This window comes from Poeciliopsis prolifica, unplaced genomic scaffold (genome assembly GCF_027474105.1).
Source record: "Poeciliopsis prolifica strain line A6 unplaced genomic scaffold, Auburn_PproV2 SCAFFOLD018, whole genome shotgun sequence".
NCBI classification, from domain to species: Eukaryota; Metazoa; Chordata; class Actinopteri; order Cyprinodontiformes; family Poeciliidae; genus Poeciliopsis; species Poeciliopsis prolifica.
In genome coordinates, this window is record NW_026562393.1 from 2,335,824 (window position 1) to 2,360,071 (window position 24,248).

The 24,248-nt window shown below is 39.5% G+C and overlaps 3 protein-coding genes across 3 annotated transcripts in view; 2 read left to right on the forward strand and 1 right to left on the reverse strand.

The window, feature by feature from the left end:
• myo1d (myosin 1D) overlaps positions 1 to 6,044 on the forward strand; it is an 83,467-nt gene extending 77,423 nt beyond the window's left edge. Inside the window, exon 22 of the mRNA XM_055042578.1 lies at positions 1,167 to 6,044. Within this exon, the coding sequence (XP_054898553.1) occupies positions 1,167 to 1,323 (157 nt within the window). The 3' untranslated portion in view covers positions 1,324 to 6,044. The remainder of the gene's footprint in view (positions 1 to 1,166) is intronic.
• Positions 6,045 to 10,604: 4,560 nt separating this feature from the next.
• On the reverse strand, positions 10,605 to 14,259 carry cdk5r1b (cyclin-dependent kinase 5, regulatory subunit 1b (p35)). Its single transcript, XM_055042579.1, is given in 3 exon segments — positions 10,605 to 10,986; positions 10,988 to 11,524; positions 13,741 to 14,259. Coding segments are annotated over 2 exon segments (834 nt in total). The 5' UTR covers positions 11,440 to 11,524; positions 13,741 to 14,259.
• A 781-nt stretch (positions 14,260 to 15,040) lies between these two features.
• Positions 15,041 to 23,364, forward strand: psmd11b (proteasome 26S subunit, non-ATPase 11b). The gene is made up of 13 exons (XM_055043207.1): positions 15,041 to 15,140; positions 16,499 to 16,600; positions 16,839 to 17,035; positions 18,035 to 18,092; positions 18,279 to 18,473; positions 19,721 to 19,865; positions 19,947 to 20,007; positions 21,169 to 21,231; positions 21,453 to 21,578; positions 21,937 to 21,972; positions 22,071 to 22,122; positions 22,214 to 22,356; positions 22,430 to 23,364. Exons 1-12 carry the CDS (start codon positions 15,050 to 15,052, stop codon positions 22,354 to 22,356), a joined length of 1,269 nt encoding a protein of 422 aa, XP_054899182.1. The 5' UTR covers positions 15,041 to 15,049; the 3' UTR covers positions 22,430 to 23,364.
• The last annotated feature ends 884 nt before the right edge of the window (positions 23,365 to 24,248 follow it).

The window sequence follows — 24,248 nt, forward strand, 5'->3', positions numbered from 1 at the left end:
TTCTTCAGTCATTCCTCATGTCCCTATATTTTATCTCCAGGAGTCTAAGCCTTTTGTAATATTTTGAAGTGTTCTTGATCTATAATTGGATTTAAGATGGTCATTTTAACATTTTTTAAGGGGGGCTTCACGGATCAGAAAGGAAATGGCACATCCCCCCAACATATAAGGAAATGCTGTTCAGAGAACATTAATGATCACAGCAGCTGAAGTTCAAGTACATTAAGCTAAATTTACTTTTAGATAAAAGATTTTGAGCCACCCTTCACTTCCTACTTTATATATCCTGTTATGACTCTTCATTATGTTTTGTATTCTAACATCATCTTAATGTCATCTGTTAAAATAGATACATTAGTTTTAAATACATCATGAGTAACTATAGTTAAACAAGTAGATATTTTTCTGCATTGATTTCTGTTGAACAAACTGGTAGCAGTTTTTTTTTGTATTGTATGAGTTGATGGATTTTCAAATTTGATTAAAAAAAAATTTTTTTTTTTATCAACGGGTGGATTTTCATACATAAATAATTCATAAAAATTAGAAAAACTGTTTCTAGGCTTCTTAACCACATGTGTTCCACATGATTTATGATTTATACCATGCAGTTTATTCATGTTCTGTGACAGAGTGTCTAAAGTACTTTGAGACAATTTTTTTTTCCTTTGAAGAAGCTTCACTTTTATGCAAAACAATTCGGGATTTTTTTTTCTGGTATTGCTACGAAAAAAGGCGCCTTTCTGAGTGAGACAGATAACTCAGTTTGTATAAATGATGATGATTTATGGTTCCTCACTGTGTGGGCGTATGTGTACCTGTGTGAGGGTGACTGTATGACAAATATGAAATAGAGTTGTGATTATGATGCTGTTTGTGTCAGAAAGAGAGAGGAAACCCATAATTTATAGCTTTATACACGTCTTGGTTTCATACAGGGTTTCTGTTGCTAAAGGATTTCATTTTAGCGGAGATGATCCTCCAATCATCTTTTTGGTTTGTAAAACAATGGAATTAACAATCTTACACCACCTCACATGTTTGTGGAATCTAAGGAAGGTTTTTGTGACGATGATGAGGATAATTTAAGCCTTTTTTTTCCTGTTCATACGTTCATCCCGCTGCTTTTTGAATATTTATGTCCCCATTTCCTGTTCTCTTCTCAGTGAGAAGAGGAAGCTACAGGTGAACATTACAAGCCCCATCCAGTGCAGCATGAATGGACGAAAGTGCACGGTCGTCGTCGAGCCAAAGATCAACCAGTCGCATCCGGACTTCACCAAGAGCCGAGCTGGCTACATCCTGGCTGTTCCTGGCAACTAAAATGGGCCAAAAGCAGAAAAGTGTAATAGCTGATTTTAAACCATTCCGAGATTACAATGAAGATTGTTTTGATTCGCAGAGCTGCTCTTGATGTAGCGAGCAGCTCTATATATAGATGGATTCTTTAAGCTAAGCCAAATTTGTCCTAGTTTTGCTAGTTGTGTCATTGAAGAAGGCAATATCAGCTGAAAGAATATGCACTTATTACTTACCAAAGGGGAACTGTTGCTTTGGTTAAAATCTGTATTTGAGTTGATTTGCTTTGTGCAATATTTAGTTCGCTGCATACTGATTAGTGTTAATCCAGGTGAGAATGGATTATCTAAAAGCTGTTCTCAGAAGCACCGTCGTTGCGTAACATCAGTAAAATCCAAATGTTTCACAGGAATTTCTAATCCCTGAAGCTCCATCAGTTAGCCGGCACAAATGGGAACCCTTGAAAAATGAAGAATATGATTGATTATGTTTGCTTTAATGCGTACCATTGGTGTTTTCAAAAACGATAATGCTACCAAAGACCATTCCTGTCTAATGGAGATAATGAAGGACCTGGAATGTCTGCTTTACTTAATGTTTACAAGTGTATCATGAAACTGGGCCAAAGTCTCAGTGACAAATTATTTTAGTTGTCATCACAGGATGTTTGGTAGAATGTGTTGAGCACATTCTCAACAAAACAATCCTGCCACATAAGCATGTTAAAGCGTTGGCAAAAAAAATGAACAGCAATTAGCAAAAAATGAAACAAACTTTTTTCATTTTATTTCCTATTATCTGTACGTGTAAAACTCAGTGCTTTATCAGAATTGCTTGCCAGTACTTCATAAAGATGGAGATCATGTTTGAGTGAGACTGAAGATGCAGGTGTTCTTTTCTGAGTCCATTAGTTTGCTCAGAGCTTCACCTGCAGACAGCAGAGATGGGGTTGGACACATTTGGACAGTTCTTTTCATCAGCTCTTTGGAGACTTGTCTTTTACTTTTCTCAAAGCTTAGAAATCCAAACAGCGCAAACCACATGATTCGTCTTCCACAAGGTGTCACTTGTGCTACTGTCATCCCTTTGCTTTTTTTTTTTTTTTTTTTGTGCTGGCTAAGTACAGAATGTGTTTCTCTCTGTTTTGCAAAAGAATCCGTCAACACTGAATTTCACCAAACACAAATGTCATGTTTTAGGATATGGATTTTATTGTATGGTATTAAATGAAAAAAAGATGCATAACAAAAGTTATGTGAGCTATAAGCCCCTGGCCATTCACACCACATATACATAGCTCACTCATTAGCATTAATATTCAAATCCATCCTCGGATTGAACAGATAAAGTAGAGATTTTGGGCTCAAACTATTCTAACCCCGTTTATCCATTGAGGTGAAATATTTATTTCTGATCTTTTTTCATGTTTTCCACATAAAATTGTTTTTGTTGATGTTCTGGAGCTTTCATTAAAGTATTTGTTTATCGAAAACAATTTTTTCCCCACCTTACATTGCTGCTAACTGCTAACATCCCCCTAGCTTACAAGACAACCACTAAGCCATTGTTAAACAGTTTGCTGCTGCTGTCCAGGCTAGATAACCATTAATGTAAAATAAAAAGAAATATTCCCAACATTTTCTCAGATTTTCCTTCATTTTGTCTATTTTGATGTTAATAATCTGTCCATAGACTGAACAGAAAAAGCAAAAATTCTGACCTAAATATTTTTTTTTGTAACTTCTCAACTGTAGTCTTATAATTTTCTTTATCTGTTTTACTGTTTTAAGATGTTGCTTTAAAAGGACCAATCAGTTTGATTTGACAGAAATGGCTTCTGGTATTTAGGAGAGTCTACTTATAATAGGAGTGACAGATTAAATTTGAAAGCACCGTAATAATTTTTTATTCATGCTGTCTTTATATTAAACCTTAGATACTCTTAACTATTAAAGAATGTAAAAATACATTCATGTACAGTCCCTTAATACTTTGATCGCCGTTCCAGTTTTGATCCTGAAAGTTATGAGAGAGCTCCAGAACATTTACAGAAATGTTCATTTCCTTTGCTGTTTCTTTGAACAACTGGAAATATCTGCCTAATCTCCATGTTCTGCTTGCAATTTCCACACAGCTGGTTGTAGGAGGACTAAATGTCTTTCTAGATGTTTTAATGGGAATTGCATAAATAACAAAATCAAGCAAAAAGACACAAAAGGACTACACAGCCAAAGCTCCCATTGTGTTTTCTCTGGACTAAAAGCTTTCGTTATGCTTCACAACAGGAAGGAGAACTTTAGTGGACTTTCAGGCAAGTGTCGCACAGCCAGCCAACTCTGTGGGATTTATCCAGGTATTGTTTAATTACTCTGACAATGTTTCCACCTTTTGAAGAGTTGTACATATTCAGTTGATTGGTGGTGCGCTTTTAGACGAGAAAAACTTGTGAAAATTGTAGCAAAAAAATCGAATCAGGGAAATGTTGTAGGTTTTATTAGACAGTCCACAAAGGAGTGTTCCTGCGTGTGCGTGCGTGTGTGTGGGTGCGTGTGTGAACTAGCAGTGCACCTCTGCATGTCCTCCAGTGTGGTAATTTCCCACTGGATTTTCCTCTTTTCCCTCCTCTCCACTCGGCTCTTCACCGCTCATCATTAGGATGGACTTTATGTTATTTCTTACTTCAGCACTTCTCTCCAGGCCAGAGAACAAAATGGTGAACAAAGCCTCATTTTTGCTTTCTCCCATTCTCCTGTCTCCCTCATTGCATGTCTCCACTCTGCATCAAATCACTCTGACTCCTGGGCCAGCATAGCTCACTGTACTGCTGGTCATTCAGGGATTTTGTTTGGTTTTGCTTTGTTTTCTTTTTTAAATTAGTTTTGCTCTGTTTTCATGCACTCAAATGTTTTCAAATACAATTTTTAAAAATACAAGACTGCAAAAAAGAGTTATGGATGTCCCGAAGCATTTTATAGATTACACAGTGTATCAAATTTATCATCGTTGTACTACAAAAGTTATTTGACTGCTATTTCGTTAAATATTGCAGAAAGAGTTTGAGACAAATTTGGTGCTTTCCAAAATATGTATAAGACTTCTCATGAAGATTATACATGAAAGTTCATGTATTAGCTTTGTTGCAACATGAAATGCATGTTGCAACAAAGCTAAAAACAAAAAATCTGTAAAGCTACGTACATCATTATTTATCACTAATCTTGTAGCCACTGGCATTAATCTCTATATTCACGTATGGTGTGTTTCTCTGTTATTATGTCACACAATGTATCTGGCTACAAATCTGTTTTATTATTTTACCTATTTTGGAAATACGCAGGGTTTTTTGGTACAACAAAAGAACTTTACACTACTGTGAAAAGTTCTAACTCCTATTTTTTTTGGTCATATTTCCATAAGAGAGATTTTGTTGAGTCCATCAAAATGGTATTATTCTAAGAATAAATAAATAAAAATTAAATAAAAAAGGTTATTGAGGCCCTAATGTGTTTGCCTCAAGATGCTTTTTCAATTAAAATATTACATTTCAGATTCTCGGCTCATCAAAAACACAGTTCGTTCCCATTTCATTTCATGAATCTGTGACACACATTTTAAAAAGACATAATCGTTTCCAAACAACTATTGGCTGAAAATTTGGCAGAAAACTAAATGGTGGCGCATGGAAGACCTTTGTCAGACTTTCAAGACTTGTTTTCCCCCTGCTGTTCGTCATCTGTAAATATATATGTTTTTTCTTTTATTTCTTTTGCCTTCTTTTGTCACGCACTTGTCAACTTTCCTTTCTTCAATACACAATGACGAGCTTGCACAATCTGGTCAGAAAATAGCGAAAAGCAGCCAAAGTCCAAGGAAAACGGTAAAGCTCAAAGAACTAACAATCAAAGCCACTTACATAGATTACTAGAAAGCTCAAAATTTGGAAACAAATTATAAGAGTTCAAAAGGATGTTTCAAAATTATACACAGTTATAATTTCCCCAAGTTATAAAGTTCAAGCTGCAGGCTGGAGGCATTTTCTGTTCTGTCCTTGGAGCAAAAAAGTAAAAGCCAAAGCAGTCAAGTTACTGCATCTGCACTTTCTAACTTTTGCTGATTTGTGGCTAAATCTGTAAAAGTAACTCTCCAGGATATTCTGATCATTTCTTGTTCCTGAAAAATACCGTATATTACAATGCGTGCATTATTGTTATTTGAAGGCCGAGGAAAAATATGCAGTGTTGGCAGATTTATTTTTCTTTTCTTTATTTTTGGGGATTTTTTTCAAAGTAATTTGACATTCAATTAATACAGAAATATTGCTAAAAACCATCTTATTTCTAATTATCCCATTATACACTCGTCTAAATCTGAATGACAGCTTTTGTGCCATTATGTCTTCACCTTACTGTGATCTATTGTTTTTTTTTTTACCCAATCCATGTCAGCCAAATCATAACTGATTATATCTTCTCTCTGTAATTTCTGTTGTCAGCAGCTTTAAGTTAAATCTGTGTGTATGTATGCACCTTTCCTTCAACATGTGCCTAATTTTATTTTGAGTTTATATTTTGTAATATTTCATACTATATATAATTGAAAAATATATCGCAAGTAAAACTAAAGGGAAATGCTGTTATTCTGTGTTGTGCATAGTGTTTTTGTATGATTCAGGTTCAGCTGTTTATGATGTTCCACAATGATAAATATGGCATTAATCAATTTATTAATAAATGTATTTGCTTCAATTGCTGCCTCTGAGTATGTCTGTTGCCTATAATGGAGAGACTGATATTACACTGGCATCAAACTCATCAGGTGGGGTCAGCATTTAGATAAAAAGAAGCTGAACAAAACAGCACAAAAACACATAAGATAACAAATGGCACCATTGATGTTGCAGCGTTGATTAAAACGATTAAAGATTCAATGAACAACATGTGCGCAAAATAATAAAGCTGACGACAAAAAGTACACAAGTAACATTCAGTTTAGAGGAGCTTGTTTTGTTGTGCTTTTGCCATTTTATGAAGAGCTACAGTGTCTAGAATATCACATAATATGTATTTGCTTCTGTGATAAATGGACTGTTTAAAAGAATGAGTGATTTTCTGCTGCTTGTCCAAACCTAAAGAATCGCTTCTTAGACACAGCAGATTGAACAGGATAATTGAAGACGCTTTGATCGCTCTAGAATCGACTTCGTGTTTCAAACTAGTGGTTGTGTAACCTCAGGTGTCTACAGGCGTGGCCATTCACGCCTTTCACGTTTGTACTTTAAAAATTCCGCTGTTGATTGAACAAAGTGAAAATTGCTGCTGTGTTTATATTTATCAATCATAAACGTCAGTATGGCAAAATAAGTGTTTTGCTTTGTGTTTGCTTGTTTCCATGTTTGCTTGAAAATGTACATGCGTGGAGTGGAAAGTAGAAGAAAGGTTAGAGTTGGCAATTCTTATTGGTGCTGACTTGATAGAAGTGGACTTTTTAGGAAACCGTGCATCTTCTACTTCTGACGTAAATTCAATAGCATTTCAGGAAAAGAATAATCCCACCGACAGTCAAACGTGAACAATGAATTTTGGAAAGTGTCCAGCAATCAGTTCATCGGTTTTAGGTCAAACTCACCTGGGTTGGATGATAATCCAAAGACACCAACAAATTTCTAAATGACTTTAAAAAAAAAAAAGAAAAGAAGAAAGCTAAATGAAGATTTTGAAGTGACCTAGTCAAAGTTGCATGACAGTAAGAGGGTTGTTTGTGCTACAAAACCCTCCCTTATGGGTAAATTGAAGCAATTCTAGCTTGGGCCAAAATTCTTTCTTCTTGCCTCCAAGGTGGCCCAACCAGTTGTTAGGTCAAGGGATTACTTTAGGCTGTTTTGGATCATTTGTTTCCCTTAGGATTAAATAAATTAAAATAAATTTGACGCCCTAAAACATTTTGGCAGGGACAAGAAAATTGCGAGGGGAGTAAATACTTTTTCACGTCTCTGTAAGCCTTATGTTTTGCACGCTTTGATGATTCAGAAAACAAGTGTTTGGTGTGACATGAAGTGTCTGGAAGCGACATAAAATATCACAAGAGACAAAATTGGGCGATCAGTGCATTTTATTTTTTTCATCACAGTACAAAAATAAATTAAAATAAGCAGAAACATACTAAAAAAAAGTTACAGCAACTGCTTTTTTTTTTTTTTTTTTTTGTCATTTTCTTTTTTAAAAAAAGAATGACTTTATCTAACAGCATGTACACCTTCCTCCCACCGAGTCCTGGTACCACTGCGTATGGTTGCCGTTTGCCAAGTTGTCCCTCTAAGTAAACAACACATTCTTCTGTACAAATAAACACTGCAGTTTACACACACTCATCCACGCATTCGCACAGTCACGCACACACACGCGCACGCATACGTCTGCAGCTCATTGAGCAAATCCTTTTGAAGATTTTAAATCACTGTTTTATCTACAAACAAGATACAGAAAAAAAATCCGACAGAAATATTTCAACTATCAATTTAGTCTTTTTTTCTTTTTTTTTTATGGTTTATAAGCTTATAAACAACTAGTGAACAATGCAAGTGAAGAAACATGGCACATTTCAAGCTGAGAGGGGGAAATTATTTAGTCTGTTTCACCTGACCCTTTCTATAGTTCCTGCCTGATCCGAAGAAAACCCAAAGACCTAAAACAGGAATAACAAGGATTGCTATTTGGAAAAGTGCAGCCCACACTTTTTGATTCCCATCGTCCCCTTAATCGGGAGACAGCGATTCATACAAGATATTTTCAATAGATGATCTTCAGATATATAGACTGCAGCTGTCATCTGCTTCTGATATGTGGAACATCAGGTTGGGTTTCTTGAAGTTCAAAACAAACAAACAAAAAAACAAAAAACTGTCAAAGCTGTGTAGTTTTGGCATGGTGACAATGGAGGCTACCGTGTTGGTGATGGTCAGATTAAACACAGGTTTCGATAAATGGGAAACATAAACAAACCGGCTCAATCTTCATTCCCACCAACGATAAACAAGCCTCCTGCACCAACAACCCCTCCTCTTCAAGTCCTTCGCTTTCTAATCACTCCAATGTGCCCAGCTGAATAAATACCTAAATGGCAATAAGTTAGATGTTGGGATAAGTTGCCTCAACGTCCAGTATCTCAGTGTTCTCCTCAATGATATGGCACCGTAAGAACATTTTTAATGCTGAAGCGTGAGCACAAGAGTGGCTGCAACACAACCTGTCCACAGAAAAAGTACAATGAAACTTTTTTTTTTCCCCTGGTAAATAATAGCCTATTTTAGCAAGCAGAGATAAATAAAACTAGCGTCACTTTGTTCACAGCATTCTCTTAACGCAGATGCAGTCGGTTCGCAAATCAAGTGAAAGGAAGAAACATAATAGTCCTAATAGTTGTAATAATAATAATAATAATAACAGCTCCTGGAGGCTTCGTAAAATTGCATGGCACACGTGCAAAATGTTACATTTTTAAGTAGAAAAAGAAAACTTGTTGGAGAACAAAGCAATAAATAAGCCTCGTGGAGCAAAACATCCATGAAAATGTTGTCTTTCTTTTTTTCTCCCCCTTTTTGTCAAATAATGTAAGTCTTTCTGAACACGACATTCATCGTCCAGTTTTTTTTTCTGTTCTGCTTTCCTTTTTTTTTTTTCTTTTTTTTTTTTAATCAAAAGTTCAACAAAGCAGGGCTGAGCGTCCACTGACAGACCCCTCCGTAACCCTCTCACCCCCAACCTTAATAAAACTCAGGCTCCGATTGGGATCTCTGTCCTCCGACTGTCAGATATGCATCGCCGCAGAAATAGAAGAAGCCCTCCTCCCCCCCAAAAAAACCCAAAAACATCCGTGTCAGTGGAGGGGATGTCCCAGAGAGGCAGCGGGAGTTGCCTGTTCATCCGTGGAGCTTGACATCCAGTCAGGCGATGGCCCTCACCCTCCTGCAGTAGGCAGTGCACACATCACATCGTCAAACAGTCAGGAGGTCACCGGTGGGCTGCTGCAGCTTCAGTCCTGTTCACATTCATTGCTGCAGCTTTTTCATACTGTTTTTTTTTTTTTTTGGTCATTTTGTCCTATTATTATTTTTTGTCTTGTATTTTAAATAATTATTCTTATCTAACAGTTGGTAAAGAACTCACCCAAATCTGGCGTTTTTTACTTTTTTTTGTAACTTATGTACAGTCTTTATAAATCACCTCTAAATTCTTAAGTTTTGCCTCCAGGAAATCTGATAATCCTTCATAAAGGTCTTCACCAACATGTCTTTCTGAAGGTCATTCAAGGCTTTTTTTTTTTGGTTTGTTTTCTATTTGGAAAATTGTGCAGCGTGTACTTAAAAAAAAACAGTGAGGGAGATGGACTGTCTAAAGTATAATCCTGCACCGGTAGCTGGAAGTTGTGTCTTTAAGACGGAACACAGAACCTGAGACATGGCTCACGCTGCAGCTGAGGTTTTCATTTTATAGCTCCATGGGAATCACTTTTTCCATGTGGAAATCCTTAATTCTCTCTGCCATTCTTTGGTATTTTTCACACAGGCTGCAAGCGGCAAAATCTGTTGGGTGCACACGCTGAACACTGGCTCATCTGGTCAGTTTGGAACCCCCTTCTTATGTAAATCAGTGCTGAGGTGACACACTAAAAATGCTGATGAAGCATCCTGTGATGAGAAAATCTACGAGTATCGATTTTCAAGTCTTGCCACGGCAGCCGTACGTCTCCAGCATGACGGAGGCAAGATGATCCTGCGTTTAACTCCAGCCAGCTTTCCTGTCAACTCTCACCGTTTTAATGAAGAGCATCCTAAAGCTCTTCATTCATCTGTGTTTGCTCTGGTAAAGGGTCTTCTGAAACACAAATCCCATTGTATGTAGACCAAACCGTTTAAAGTCTGAAGGACCTTCAGAAAGCCTGAAATGTTGATTAAGACCATGAAACAGTTACGAGAGAGCAAACAAAATCTGAAGAATCAAAGAATGACTTGAGCACAATCCAGTATGATAGTCTTAAAAAAAAGCTTTCATTCTTGGGTTCACATCCTTTGCAAGTTTGAAAATACTTGGGGGAGCATTGTGATCCTTTCAGTATATGCCAATATCAAACCAAATGTCAAAACTGCTTCATACAAATATGGAACACTCCTTCGTGTAACTGGCGTCACGGCAGTTTGGACAGTAGTGAATAAATAGCATGATTGATCATTTCTTAAGAAGATGTCAAAATGCGAGACTGGAGTTAACCCCCTTCTCTCCCCCCCCCCCCATCACACCCGTAGCATTCCCTCACCGGTCCAGGCCGATGAGCAGGCGGCTCCTCTCCTCCTCCTTCTGGCTCTCGTTCTTCAGGTCGGCAAACACCTGAGTGAAGTAGTGGGGGTCGGAGTTGATCTGGAGCATCTTGGCGCTCATCAGGTTGATGATGGACAGGCACCGGTCCCAGAAGGTCTCCTTGGAGCTCTCCACCAGGAAGGGCTTGAGCGGATAGGAGATCTCGTTACCCATGTAGGAGTAGGACAGGTAGAGGCAGGTGAGGAGGACGGCCTGCAGCTCGTGCTCCGTGGCCACCTCGGAGGAGACCACGTCGCGGCACAGCATGTAGACGAAGGCTGTTGAAGCCCTGGGCCAGCCCTGCAGCAGGAGTCCGCAGCACCGAGAGTGCTTCAGCACGCCCCAGGCAGCGCAGCAGCTCGCTGGTGGAGGCCTGAACGATCACTCTCTTAGGGGTGCCAGGGGCCACATTGGAGTTAGTCAGTGGGGCCTTCTTGACCGAGGATGTCGTGTTGTTGGAGCTCTTGCTGAGAGCCGGGCTGCTCTGGTCCTGGGTGAAGCTGGACAGATTGGCGCAGGACTGCGACTTCTTCAGGTTCTCGTTGTTCAGATGGGACACGTTGTTCTGGTACGCGGCATTGGGCTGCACTTTCTTGGAGCTCTTCTTCTTGGCCGACACCGCCACGATCCGCTTCCATGGCAGCACGTTGATGAGCGAGTGGCGCTTCAGGTTCTTGTCTTTGGCGTTCTTGCTGTTCTGCACGGCCGTGTAGTGGCCCACCGTGGCGGGGCCGTCTTCAAAGAGCGCTGCCTTCCGGTAGCTGGGGGACAGAGACAGAACGGTTCCCATGGCGGCTGATAGGCGTCCAGGAGCGTCAGGGTCAGAGGTCTGAGCTCTTTGAGGGGGTATCTATCACCTGGACAGCCTGCACCTCCTGGAAGTAGAAACATAGCTTGTAAAGATTAGACTAGAGATTTAGAGAAACAGGATCCTTTTATTTTTATATATGTATTTTAAAGGAATCATTATCGAGTCATTGGGTTCATTTTAGATAATATCACAGCTCTCTCTGCTCCGTAATACTCTAACAGATATCTTCAGAGTGGTTTTATACCTCAGGATGATAGGAGCATTGATTTGGATCTCTAACAGGCAGAATGCATTATAAACCACCAGCAGGCATCATGTTGCTTATGAACAATCTTTTATCTGCAGGAGCTTTGCACATCGATGAAGTTTATGAAATCTTGTCAATTTTCCTTTGCACCACACCTCAACATCAGTCCCCTTGGATGGAGAGCATCCATAAAAACATATTCTATGCCTTTGCATTGAGGCATAGACTCCAGTCTTAGTGTCATCCATTTCCCTAACAACTTGACCTAATTCCTTGTGCCTGACAAAGCAAAACAATCCCACACCATGATGCTGCCATCACTATGTTTTGCAGTTGGACACATAGTGATGTTTTTTTTTTTTTTTTTTTTTTTTTTGCTGTTTTTAGTAAGAGTCCCCTACATGTCTTGTGGCTAAATTTAGATGGGAATTTGTACCTCTTCCCTGTTTCTTCTCATCTACGCTGTCTCACTGTAATTCTGCATGTACGTTTATGGTTCTGATCCTGCCGGGCCGGGAGGCGAAGCTCCTCTCCGGTCTGTAGTCTTTGGCAGCTTGTCACAGGTTTTCTTCCAAGACTGCTATAGTATTTGGCTCCATCCATCTTCACAGCCATTCTGAAGAGTGAAGCATCCCCACACAAATATATTCTCGAGAGTGATGCATGGTGTTAATATTTCCATTTTTTTATTATTATTTTTTTAAAGATGAACTTTCTGGGGATGTTGTTTTATAACCCAACCTGTTTTAAACCTCTTCACAGCCTCACCTGACATGTCTGCCGTGTTCTCTCTTATGTCCACCACTCTGTTTGTTCACTAATGTTCTTTACGGAACCTCGGAGAACTTCACAGAACAGCTGGATTTGTTGTGAGACTAAATGAACACAAGCATGGAAGTTATTTCTGCATTTGGATGCGGGTTTTATGGAGTAAAGTGGACTTGAATACGTCGTTTGACTTTCTCTTTTGAGTCATTTTGAAATCCAAGAATAATTTCCCTTCCTCTTCAAAATTATGCTCTTTTTTTTTTTTTTCTTCTTTCTTTTGATGACCTGTCATATAAAGTCCTGATCAAACACACAGAAATGATCAAATCGCAGAGGAGATGCGAATTCTTATGCGATGCTCTGCAAATAGGGGGGGGGAAATGCTAAATATAGCCGCTCAGATAAAGACGACGGTGGATTGGAGCTCGGCGGATGATTGAAGATGGATCCATAAGCCATAATTCGCAGTGTGAGATTTATGGCGGACGGATCAGAGTGAATCATGCGTCTCCCCGCTTCCCCCGCACTAAGATGGACGGCCGGGCCGCAAACACCATTTTAGTCATTTTTATTTTATTTTTGTAAAGGTGAAGTATTTATCCAGATTTGAGGCACAATAAAAAGCCAAGATCACATTTGAATTTGAACTCGCTGAACATTGGATCAACGCCCCCCTCCCTTTTCCTCCCCATCATCTCTCTCTCTCTCTCTCTCTCTCTCTCTCTCTCTCTCTCTCTCTCTCTCTCTCTCTCTCTCTCTCTCTCTCTCTCTCTCTCTCTCTCTCTGCAGCGTTAAAGACCCTCGATCCAACAAGCTCCGTTCCTTCATCATCACGTTGTCAACCTGATCGCCGGTTCCATGGTGTGCGGGAGAAATGCCAGCACATCCCGTTTTATTTCCGTGCGCGATCTTAGCGGACTAATGTGCGGAGGAGGTGAGGAGCCGCGTGCGCGCTGCGCTCTCCGTGGTGCTGAATCTGTGCGACCGAGACAGATCTGTCGCTCGGATAGGCGGTGGCTCGCAAACAGAAACGTTATTAATTTTCTTTCTATCCCCCCCGCTCACCCCTCCCCAACCTGTTTGTTAATCTACAACATGCACAGATACATTTAACCACATCGTGGTCATTTTAATTAGACTTAAATGCGTACGTTCTGTTAATTAGAAATAATAAGTGCGCATTTCTCGTTCTGAAGAAGAATCCAACAATCCGCTATTTTTGTTTTTCTGCGCAAGGATTACGTCAAGAAAGCAAATAAACTCACCAGATCTCCAGCTCAACGACTTGAAAGATGATAGTCTTCCTTAGAATGACACGCTTGAAAAAAAAAATTTAACCATCTCGAACAGAGTAATTGCAGCGAAGAAAAAAAAAATAATCCGAGATGATCCAGACAGGGGGAGAGAGAGAGAGAAATGAAATGAAATGATGCAGGCAGCGTGATGAACTGGCCTGGTTGTCGGCGATGTGCAGACGGCGCCGGGCTGTTGTGGAATGGACGATCAGATGAAGGTGTGCTCCTGGTCCCGATGGCCGCGAGATGCGGGATGCTGCGCGAGCTAATGCTGTGGATCTGCGATGGTTGACGCAAAGGCGTTGCTGCGGCCGCCGCGGGTCGCCAGGATCTGCGGTGAAACGGCGCCCCCTGCTGGCAGGCGTCGAGTCGGACGCATCAGAAACCCGAAGAGATCCGGACGTGAGGGGCAGCAGCGGCTGTTTCTCATGTGGGCGACGTGAGAGGAGAGCGGCTATTGACTTCCAGTTCGTTTTGTATACAGTTTGCTCCCAATGCGTCACATGTCATTGGAGTAAAAAAAAAAAAAAAAAAAAACTGTATTTTGTTGTTTAAATTGACAAAACGCAAAAGGGTTCAGTTAAATATTTTCACAAAACACTGTGAATTTACGATCTCAAATTGTTCCAAAAAATACAAAATAAAAATGTGGACCACATTGCCCGGTCCGGTTGTTGTTATTTTTAACCACATAATGAAACCACAGTGGGCTGGTAATGACTTATGAATCACTGAATTTAAGAAAATGTAGTTATTTGTGTAGGCTAAGCCATTCAGATGAAGTCTGATGGACCGAGATAACATTTCAACGAGTGCAGTAATACCAGTTCAAATATATTTCTATGAAATTGGTCTTTCAAGAAAAGTAGATGAATAAGAACCTGCCCAATTCACACAATTAAAGAAATATTTTAAAGACCATTATTTGCCCACACCATATGTGTTTTGAAAAGAGGCAGATAAATACGGTGTGGGTTTGTGTCTTTTCCAGTTTCTTGCACAACGAAGGTCAGAGCAGCCAAATAAATTAAGGTAGCTCATGTTCTCTGCAAACTCACCAATTAGATATATACGATATGTATGGGTATAAAAAATAAACCTAAAAATACATTTGTCATTACCAGGCTGATTTTGAAGACTTGTGAGACGTGTCTACCAATATACTACATTTCCCGAAGTGCACTAAGTCACGCCCAGCGTAGAGCACGCTGACGTCAGCCCGCCAAGAGACGTATTCGCCGCACGTACTTTTCATTCAAGTAGTATTTGAATAAGGAAGATGGCGGCCGCAGCAGTGGTTGAATTCCAGAGAGCTCAGTCTCTCATTAGCACGGATCGGAATGCTTCTATCGACATCCTTCATTCAATCGGTGGGTGTTTATTTCCCTCTTCAGTTAGACCCGGTTCCTCTGAACCTGTTTGTTCCGTGTTTCTCAGTGACTGTCGGAGGCTTCCCAGCTGCTTGAACCGGCGCTGTGCGGTGCTGACTCACTGCTGAACCGATAGCAGCTGGACGTTAGCTCCGTAGCGGCTCAGCTCTCTCTTTAGGCCCATGGCTCCCATGTGTCCCGCGGCAGTTGTAAAAGACGGACTTCTTTTCAAGAACTCTGCTCGTTTTCGTGGTATTTTCTCACAGTACATAGGTTTTGTGTCCAACTATCCCCGTTAGAAGGGGCAGTGCTGCGGCTAGCGTTATTAGCTTGTTGTAATGTGAGCACAGTGATATCAGCTCCATGAAGAGGAAAGACAAACACCCACCGACTTATCTCTGGGGCATTTACCAATAACTTGTTTAAAATCGGCTTGTAAGTCAGCAAGATCAAATCGGACACATTTTCCTAAAGTTGTATGTCAGAAGGCAATATGTTTCTATAGACATGGCGGTCAGTATTTTGCCCTGTCACACCTGTCAAATAACTGTCAACTAGTCTGCTCTGTTTACTTCAAGACCCATTTTGTTCAATCTGACTGTTGATTCTGAACAGACCAGCCGGATAATCTGCGAGTCAGTTAGCACACTTTTCAGAAACATTAAGGATTTATATTTAAATATATGAGCCAACTTTTTAAAAATTAAACTTATTTTTCTAAATGTGAACAATTACAACTAGTCGAATTCAACTCCCCGACTGTCTTGGGTAAATGTATTTAAAGTCCTTTTTAATAGATCGTCAGAAAATGACACTTTCATGACAAATTCTATAAAGTAATTCTTTATCACCTGCTTACAGTCTGTAAGGAAACGTAGTGCTAACTCCAAAAAGGTCCGCCAAAGGATTTTCTTGGCATTGGGTTTTCTAATCTGCCATATTCCATGCAACTAGCCCAGACTGCAGTAAGAACTTAAATCACTGCAAATAGTGTGATACAAAGTGTTAAGAAAATAAAATGCCATTTTGGCATTTTCTGACTGTATCTCCATAAATTGATATGAAATAGTTTACTCTGGTTTGGCACACTGACACAACTTCAATAATGAAAAGGGAGCGGGAGGTACATATTGGGGGGCCACATTTTATGTAGATTCCAACCCCAGAATCAATAAAGCGTATACTTTCCAGAAACTGAAAGAAACTTGTGATACTGCTGACTTCTGTAAAGCAAGCACCTGCAGCAGCCCCATATCAGAGGATTGTTGGAGACCAATGTCTATGTGTTTCAGAGAAAATGCTTTGTTAGTTTTGTTCTTTATCAGTCGTCTTCATTAACGAATCCGTTTTTAAAACAGTGAGACGAGATGTTCAGGAGAACGATGAGGAGGCCGTTAGGGTTAAAGAGCAAAGCATCCTGGAGCTGGGAACACTCCTGGCAAAGACGGGGCAGGCAGCAGGTAAGGTTTTTAATGGTTTAATGTTTGTAAGAATTGTTGAAGTGAATTAGCTTTAAATTTTGCCTCCAAATTATATATATATATAAAAAAATCACAATCACGTAAACAGTTCCTTAAAATAATTTAGTTTTCCAAGTTTGCTCTAATTTTGAATTGTCTGACTATTTATATACTATCTTCAAAAAGGAAACTAAACGTGCTGAATTATAAAGTTTGGATGATTCTCATCTTTCTGCAGAACTCGGAGGCTTGTTGAAGTTTGTGAGACCGTTCCTGATTTCCATCAGCAAAGCCAAGGCAGCCCGGCTCGTCCGCTCTCTGCTGGACCTTTTCCTGGACATGGAGGCGGCGACTGGGCAGGAGGTGGAGCTGTGTCTGGAATGCATCGAGTGGGCAAAGACAGAGAAGCGGACCTTCCTGCGACAGGCTCTGGAGGTCAGTACGTCTAAACTAGCCTTCATGGGGTGGGTGCATCAAATAGCGCCTAATCCATCCTCCACCACACTTTTCTATGTGAATTTGGAACTTTACTCAGTAAAAGAAGATGTGACATTTACTCAAAACAATTTCTGGATTTGTTTTGCTAACTTTTAGCATAAATACATATAAAAGATTTCCAAGCCAAGGCAGTTTACTGTGGGATCAGAATGTTCCAAGAGCCATTTATACCCGACTCTTATCTCTCTATTTGACTTTTTGTATCGATTACAAAAAGTCAAATAGAGAGATAAGAGTCCAGTAAACCTGACTCCAGAATGCAATGATCAAAACCTGATCACTGTGTGCTCCTACAATAATGAAACAACTACTGCCAAAATATTAAGTTAATTGCTTTGCTTTTTATTTCTGCTTTCTGTACAAACATAGATCAGGTAGCGTGAAAACAGAATTGAAATTCCTGAATTTGAGCTTCGGAGGAGATCGGTTCTTAAAATGCGCTGGCTCAGGGAGTGGGAAAGATTTCCATCTTAAAGTGAAAGTCGTCATTAAATAAGACTGTTTATAACATGGTAAATAAATGATAAAAACTGGAGCTTGTACAAATGTGATGATGCTGCTATGTATAACTTCTGTTCTTTTCTGAATGTTAATATAAAAAATATACCTGGTTGTGATGTCTGCTGTAAATATCAGTGTAACACTGAGATAGTTACCAAAAAATGTTGCAGATTATGAGTTATTCATCCTTTTACAGTGGATTCCATTTCATTTTTGGAATTAAGAGAAGTCTATTTTCTTAATCTTTTAATTTTCTGTTGATATATGAAAGTTTTACCAGAGTTCTGAACTTTTGACTTTGTCCAGTAATCAGAATTGGATCGTTAAACGTAAAAATTGAGAACCGTTGTTCTATGAAATGCAGGTCAGCCCAACATTTTTAGCAGTTTGGCTTGGCGTTTTCACCGCTCATTTTAACATTCTCTCCGATTTCAGGCTCGGCTGATCTCCCTCTATTTTGATACCAAAAGATACCAGGAGGCCTTGGCTCTTGGTGAGTTTTGTTGCTTTCTCTATGTGGGGTTTTTCTGTCATATCCTACTTAAATGAAATCACTTAATAATCACCTTTTTCTTATGTTGAGCAGATTAGAACAGAGAAACAAGTTTAGTCACAGTTTAATAGTAATGTTCAACACTTAAAGCGAGACTTTGACTCGGTCTCGCTCTCCTTCCTCCAGGCTCCCAGCTGCTGCAGGAGCTGAAGAAGATGGACGACAAAGCGCTCCTTGTTGAGGTTCAGCTGCTCGAAAGCAAGACGTACCACGCTCTCAGTAACCTGCCCAAGGCCCGCGCCGCCCTGACCTCGGCCAGAACCACGGCGAACGCCATTTATTGTCCCCCAAAGCTCCAGGCGACGCTGGACATGCAGTCAGGTCAGATGGGAATGAAGCTGATGCTTCAAAATCTCTAATGACTATAAAGAATTTTTAAAATTTTATAGATTGAAACCAATCTAATTGTCAAACTGAAACTGAATCAGCTCCAGATTCTTTCTTACTCGGATGATTTCACAATTTTGGAATTGTTTATGTCAAAGTTTCAGTTTTTTTCTCTTTTAATCCTCTGATGCATGACATATTGACTATACAGTCTTCCATGAGTGTGTCTTTTTGGACCTGTGTTTAAATCAATGTGTTTTTATGCTACTTTTGTCATTTTGATTTAAAATAATGTGTAGTATGATACTTTCTGCTGTGTTTTATTTCACACAGGTGTTATTTGTTTGAAATATTTTCTTTTTTAAGCATTTTTAGAAGAAATTGTCGAACATTTGTGATGATTTGTTTTCATTTTTAAAATGAAAAGATAACAACAGCAATTTTACAACAACAATGTTGGAACAATGTCAGTGACCATTGTGTGTGTGTGTGTGTGTGTGTGTGTGTGTGTGTGTGTGTGTGTGTGTGTGTGTGTGTGTGTGTGTGTGTGTGTGTGTGTGTGTGTGGTCAGGGGGAGGGGGAGAGCTGGGGGCAGAAAGAGCGCGTTTCTTGAAACTAGCTAGCTAACCAATCTAGCTAATATTACTGTCTATATTCTGTTGTGCTGTGTGTGTCATGCATGTGAGTGTGTGTATGTATGTGCATTTATCCATCTGTCCGCCTAGGGACAGGTTGTGGGGAAGCAGACTAAGAAGGGAGGCTCACAGTTTGCTCTTCCCAGCCACTTGTTCCAGCATCTCCAGGGGAATCCCTAGGCTAGCTGAGAAACATAGTCTCTCCAGGGTGTCCTGGGTCTTTCCTCTGGGCCTCCTCCCGGTGGGTGGTGCCCGGAACATCTGATTAAGATGCCAAGAGGCATCTTAATCAGATGCCAGAGCCACCTCAACTGGAATACCTGGAATGTGAAGTGATAAAAACTTTTCATTGCAAAGATAATTGCAAAAAGATGACCTCACCTGGTCCAAAAGGACCCACTTATGCATTCGAGTGTTGAAAACAGGAACAAATGACATCATACCTCTGAGCACATGAAAGGTGAAAGGTCCCTGCTGGTTTCGGTGCAACTTTACAGCTTAAACGAGCCTCGTCTGGCTTTGTGGACGCTTCACATTTCATGGAGGTTTATGTGTCTTACTGTGACCATAGACGCTTAATGTCGTGCTGTGTCATGAATGCTGCAGGGATCATTCATGCAGCAGAGGAGAAGGACTGGAAGACGGCCTACTCCTACTTCTTTGAGGCCTTCGAGGGTTATGACTCCATCGATAGCCCCAGAGCCATTACAGCACTCAAATACATGCTGCTGTGCAAAATTGTGCTCAACTCGTGAGTACTTCTGTGTCTTAAAGTGTCAATTTTTATTGAGATAAATGTCTGAGCCATAAATTGGCATTTTGTTTTGTTTAGACCGGAGGAGGTACAAGCCCTGGTCAGCGGCAAACTGGGCCTGCGATACGCCGGACGTCAGGTATGTAACAAATGGCGATATTTTTTTTTCTTTTTTTTTAATATGTAACAGTGTTAAACAAAAGGTCTGATTAATGCTGATTGTGGTGGTGTAGATTCTCTGTCATCTTTACAATTCCGATAGAGATGGACGGTTTGATCTTTTTTCGTTTCCAGAAGAAGTTTTACTTCTTGTTCTAACATTTTATTTCTGGTTGTTTGTTTGAACCCAAGGGAATCTTCTCCTCCTAGTTTTGTTTTTTTCACATTTAACATTGACGTTATCATGACCTCAATGCAATCCTTTTTTAGTTCTTGGAATTAAAATCTGTTTATGGTTTAAACAAATATTTAGTGTCAACAATACGGTGTCTGCCCAAAGCAGCTTTAACTGTTCCACTTTTTGTCACCTTAAAATCTTAAAAAGTGGAAGGAAGTGCTTTTTAAAGGTACATTTCCACAGCCTCAACCATAAGCAAAAGCTGCTCAACATCTTCTACTGCGTAATTTGCTCTGAGTATAAACTCAGTTGTTCTGTGAAAGCTTCGAAGATTTGCTGGAGTGAAAACAGCAGCATGAAGACCAAAGAATGAAGTTTAAAATATATTTTATAAAACATATCTCAATCGCTGAGATATGTTTGGTGCGTCATTTGAAAACTGCAAGCCTAGCAAGACATGACCCTTCACCTCAACTCACCATATTTCCCTACCACACGTTGAGAAATTTCCTCTGTACAAATGTTTTTTCTTCCACTTCTCCTGATGTACACCACTTTGCATTAGTGTGTCACACAAAATCCGATTAAAATACAACAAAGTTTGTATTTAAAATGTGACGAAACTTTGGGAATTTCAATAATTATGGATATTTCTGAAGAAGTGCATTGCCATCAGTTTTCCTTTTGTTTTTTAAGGCTGTGTTTACACTCCTAATATTATTTTATGCTTCCAGCCTCGCAAGTGTTTTTTCCTGCATATCTTGATCAGTATGGAAAAGCATTTTTGTGTTTCTAAACTTGATTCCCTTGGCCCCAAATGTTGTTTTCTCTTCTCTGTGAACTTCAGTTGTTTGCATGTAAACATGAAATGCAAATGCAGCACAGAATGATTTGTTAAACAAATTTCAACTGTAAACAGAGCCTAAGACGGCACTGAAATATTTTCTGTATTCTTGTGTTTAGACAGATGCACTGAAATGTGTTGCACAGGCCAGCAAGAACAGATCATTAGCAGATTTTGAAAAGGTAAGAATTATCTTCCACCTTTTATATTCTTTCTTTATGAATCAGTCTCTGGACTGTTTTACTTTCTGTTTGACCTCAGCTTTGTTTCCTGGATTAAACTGAGGAAGAAGTGTTGTGCCAAGAGAGACCTTTCTGACCTTGACAGAGGCGTTCATTAAGTACAGATTTATGCCTTCTGATTTGAGTCGGTCTTTAATCCAACACACCGTTTTGACTTGCAGGCGCTGACAGAGTACAAAGCAGAACTAAGAGACGATCCGATCATTAACACTCACCTGGCCAAACTGTACGACAGTCTGCTGGAACAAAACCTCATTCGAGTCATTGAGCCTTTTTCCAGAGTACAGGTATAAACGATGTTCTACAAATGCTTGATTACAACACTTTCCAATGACAAAAGTATGTTACAAGTCACCAGGTGCGGTGTTGATTTGTATTAAACCTCTCTGGATTAAGAGTGACGTCTTTTCCAGCCTCGCAAATCTACTTTTGCAACAATAGCTCCTTCTAGTTCCTTGATCATGCAGTATTTAGAGTTAGTCCCAACACAATACAACTTGGTTACTGTTTTTACCTTTAAGGCACTGTGTACTGCATCCATTTGCGTTTCTGTTTCATTAACTGTTAACTAATGTGCAGGATTAAAGCAACATAGTTTTTTGTTTTTGAAACGTGTGACTTATTTGCCTTGCCGTCTCATTTCAGATAGCACACGTATCAGATCTTATCAAATTATCAAAGGTAAGTTTCAGCAGAAGCAATTAACTGTTCACGTTTAAATTAAAATCTGTGATTTTTCTTTAAAAAATTTACTGATTTATTTTTTTGTATCATGACAGGGTGACGTTGAGAGGAAGTTATCACAGATGATTCTGGACAAAAAGTTTCACGGTAACTTAACATTTCTGGTTTAATGTTGAACCGACTCTATCAGAGCAGCAGCCTTCAGTGGCGTGACGTACGTTTCCCAACACTCCTCCAGGAATCCTTGACCAAGGTGAAGGTGTCTTAATCATATTTGAAGAGCCTCCGGTGGACAAGACGTACGAAGCAGCCTTGGAAACAATTCAGAACATGAGCAAAGTGGTGGACTCGCTTTACAACAAAGCCAAGAAGCTGACATAGGTGAGGAGATGTTGGATAAGGAGCCCCAATTTAGTTTCTTTATTTTAAATGTTTTCATCTCTTTTGTTCTCAGAGCCGACTCCCCCTGCTGGCTGTGAGATGGAAGAACTGTGTGTGTGCGTGTGTGTGTTTTGACCAGCATGTGTAACATTTTTATTTTTAAAGGGGACAAACGAGGGAGAAAAACAAACAGGATTCCCCCATCCTTGATTTTCAAACGGACAGCTTCATCATATTGTTTGTTTTTTCCTTCCTGATTTTGATAACTCTTCAGGATTCTGTACAACAGTCAACGGCCAACTCAGGCCATCAGGGAATATTGTATAACTGCATTAAAAACAGAGAATGATAGGTGTAGGAACACATATATGTTTATATCTGCAGTAAGGCTGGTCCTGCCAAGCCTTCAGCTGACTCCATTGCAACCTCACAGGTGCAACATCGACCTCTGTGGCCTTTTGCTTTGTAATCTGCAGAGCAAGGCCTCCGTTTTATTTTATTGTGTTTTATTTTATTTTATTTTTTTCTCCATATCCTTCAGAAGCGAACTGGCACATTTGCTATTCCTTCAGGATGCCAACAGTTGACTCCCCTCTCTCTATTTCAGCTTTATATAATTTGGCTTCTTGTTTTAATGTTTTTGCTGAAGGAAAATCACATTGTTGCCACATGTCTGTACCCCCTCCCAGCCCGTTTTTAATTTTTCCGAACAGACAGTACGCCATTTCACCAACAGTGCCACCTTTTTGGCGCTTCGGTTTGCCTCAAACGTTTGGGCGCAAAATGAAATCGCGGGGTAGAAGTGGAGTTGTTTCCATCGCCTCCGAAAGTCTGCGGGTTTTCCCAAGTGAACACTTCTCCATCGTTAGTTCTTAGCACTAGCCCAGTCTGCTAGTAACCAAACAATTTGTATGATTTTGATTTGGTTCTTTCTTTCCTCTTTTTTTTTTGTTTTGTTTTTCTCTCTCTTATAAAGACATTTTCAAAAATAAATATTTTGTATTTTAACAGTTGTCTTGTCTTTTCCCACAAAATAGACACAAAAGGCTTCAAATGCTCTACTACTACTAAGATTTTTGACAGTGGCCTTCAGTTGATTTAAAAAAACCAAACAACAAAACTTCTCTAAAATTTACCTAGTCAGATCTTCAAATTTCTGTTGGTAGAAAGTGAAGGCAATCATCCAGTGAAGAAAATGTGGCAGCATTACTAAGAATTGGATGTCCCCCAAAGTTGATGAAAAGACTTAAAAAACAGTCATGGTTGCTGCCAAGAGCCCTAACGCTGTACTTAATTTGTCTTGGAAGGCATTAAACACAAAGTCTGACCTGGAATAAAGATGTATCAGAAAGCAATAGTAGATGAGCTGGAGGAATTTCTTGCAAACCCCTGACTACTACCTGTTAGAGTCACACGTAGCCTGGAAATTGCCTATAATTTCCAGGCAATTGTAGCTTGGCAATATGGAAGATATTTCTTTAGTACAATATCTAATATCTAAGCCCAGCTAAATTCAGAATAAGAAACATTTGATTTGAAGTCTCCCAAAAGCAAGTGGTAAAATGTGTTTTGTTCTGACAAAGCCAAGGTTGAACTTTTTGCTCATAATACCAATAGTTGTATTTGGCACAGACACATTCTTATACCCAGTAGGGAAAGCTATTCCCCAAAGTATGGCATGCCTTGGGGATGTTTCTTTAATTTTTCTTTTTTTTTTTGGCAAACTGGAGGGAATTACAAATTCAGATTCTCCTAAACATTTTAGGGTAAGGATGAAGTTAATTTTGAGCTTGGCTACAACCCAAAGCATACGTCTAAATAAATAAATAAAAGCAGAGGAAAACAGTTCTGGAGTGGCTTGAAAGTTTAAAGTGAGATGAACACTTCTTCAA

Excerpts from the sequence above, each read along its gene's own strand:
- psmd11b (XM_055043207.1), top strand. The coding sequence starts at position 15,050 with ATGGCGGCCGCAGCAGTGGTTGAATTCCAGAGAGCTCAGTCTCTCATT. Across the intron at positions 16,601-16,838 it reads AAAGACGGGGCAGGCAGCAG|AACTCGGAGGCTTGTTGAAG; the intron begins GTAAGGTTTTTA and ends ATCTTTCTGCAG. Across the intron at positions 17,036-18,034 it reads TCCTGCGACAGGCTCTGGAG|GCTCGGCTGATCTCCCTCTA; the intron begins GTCAGTACGTCT and ends CTCCGATTTCAG.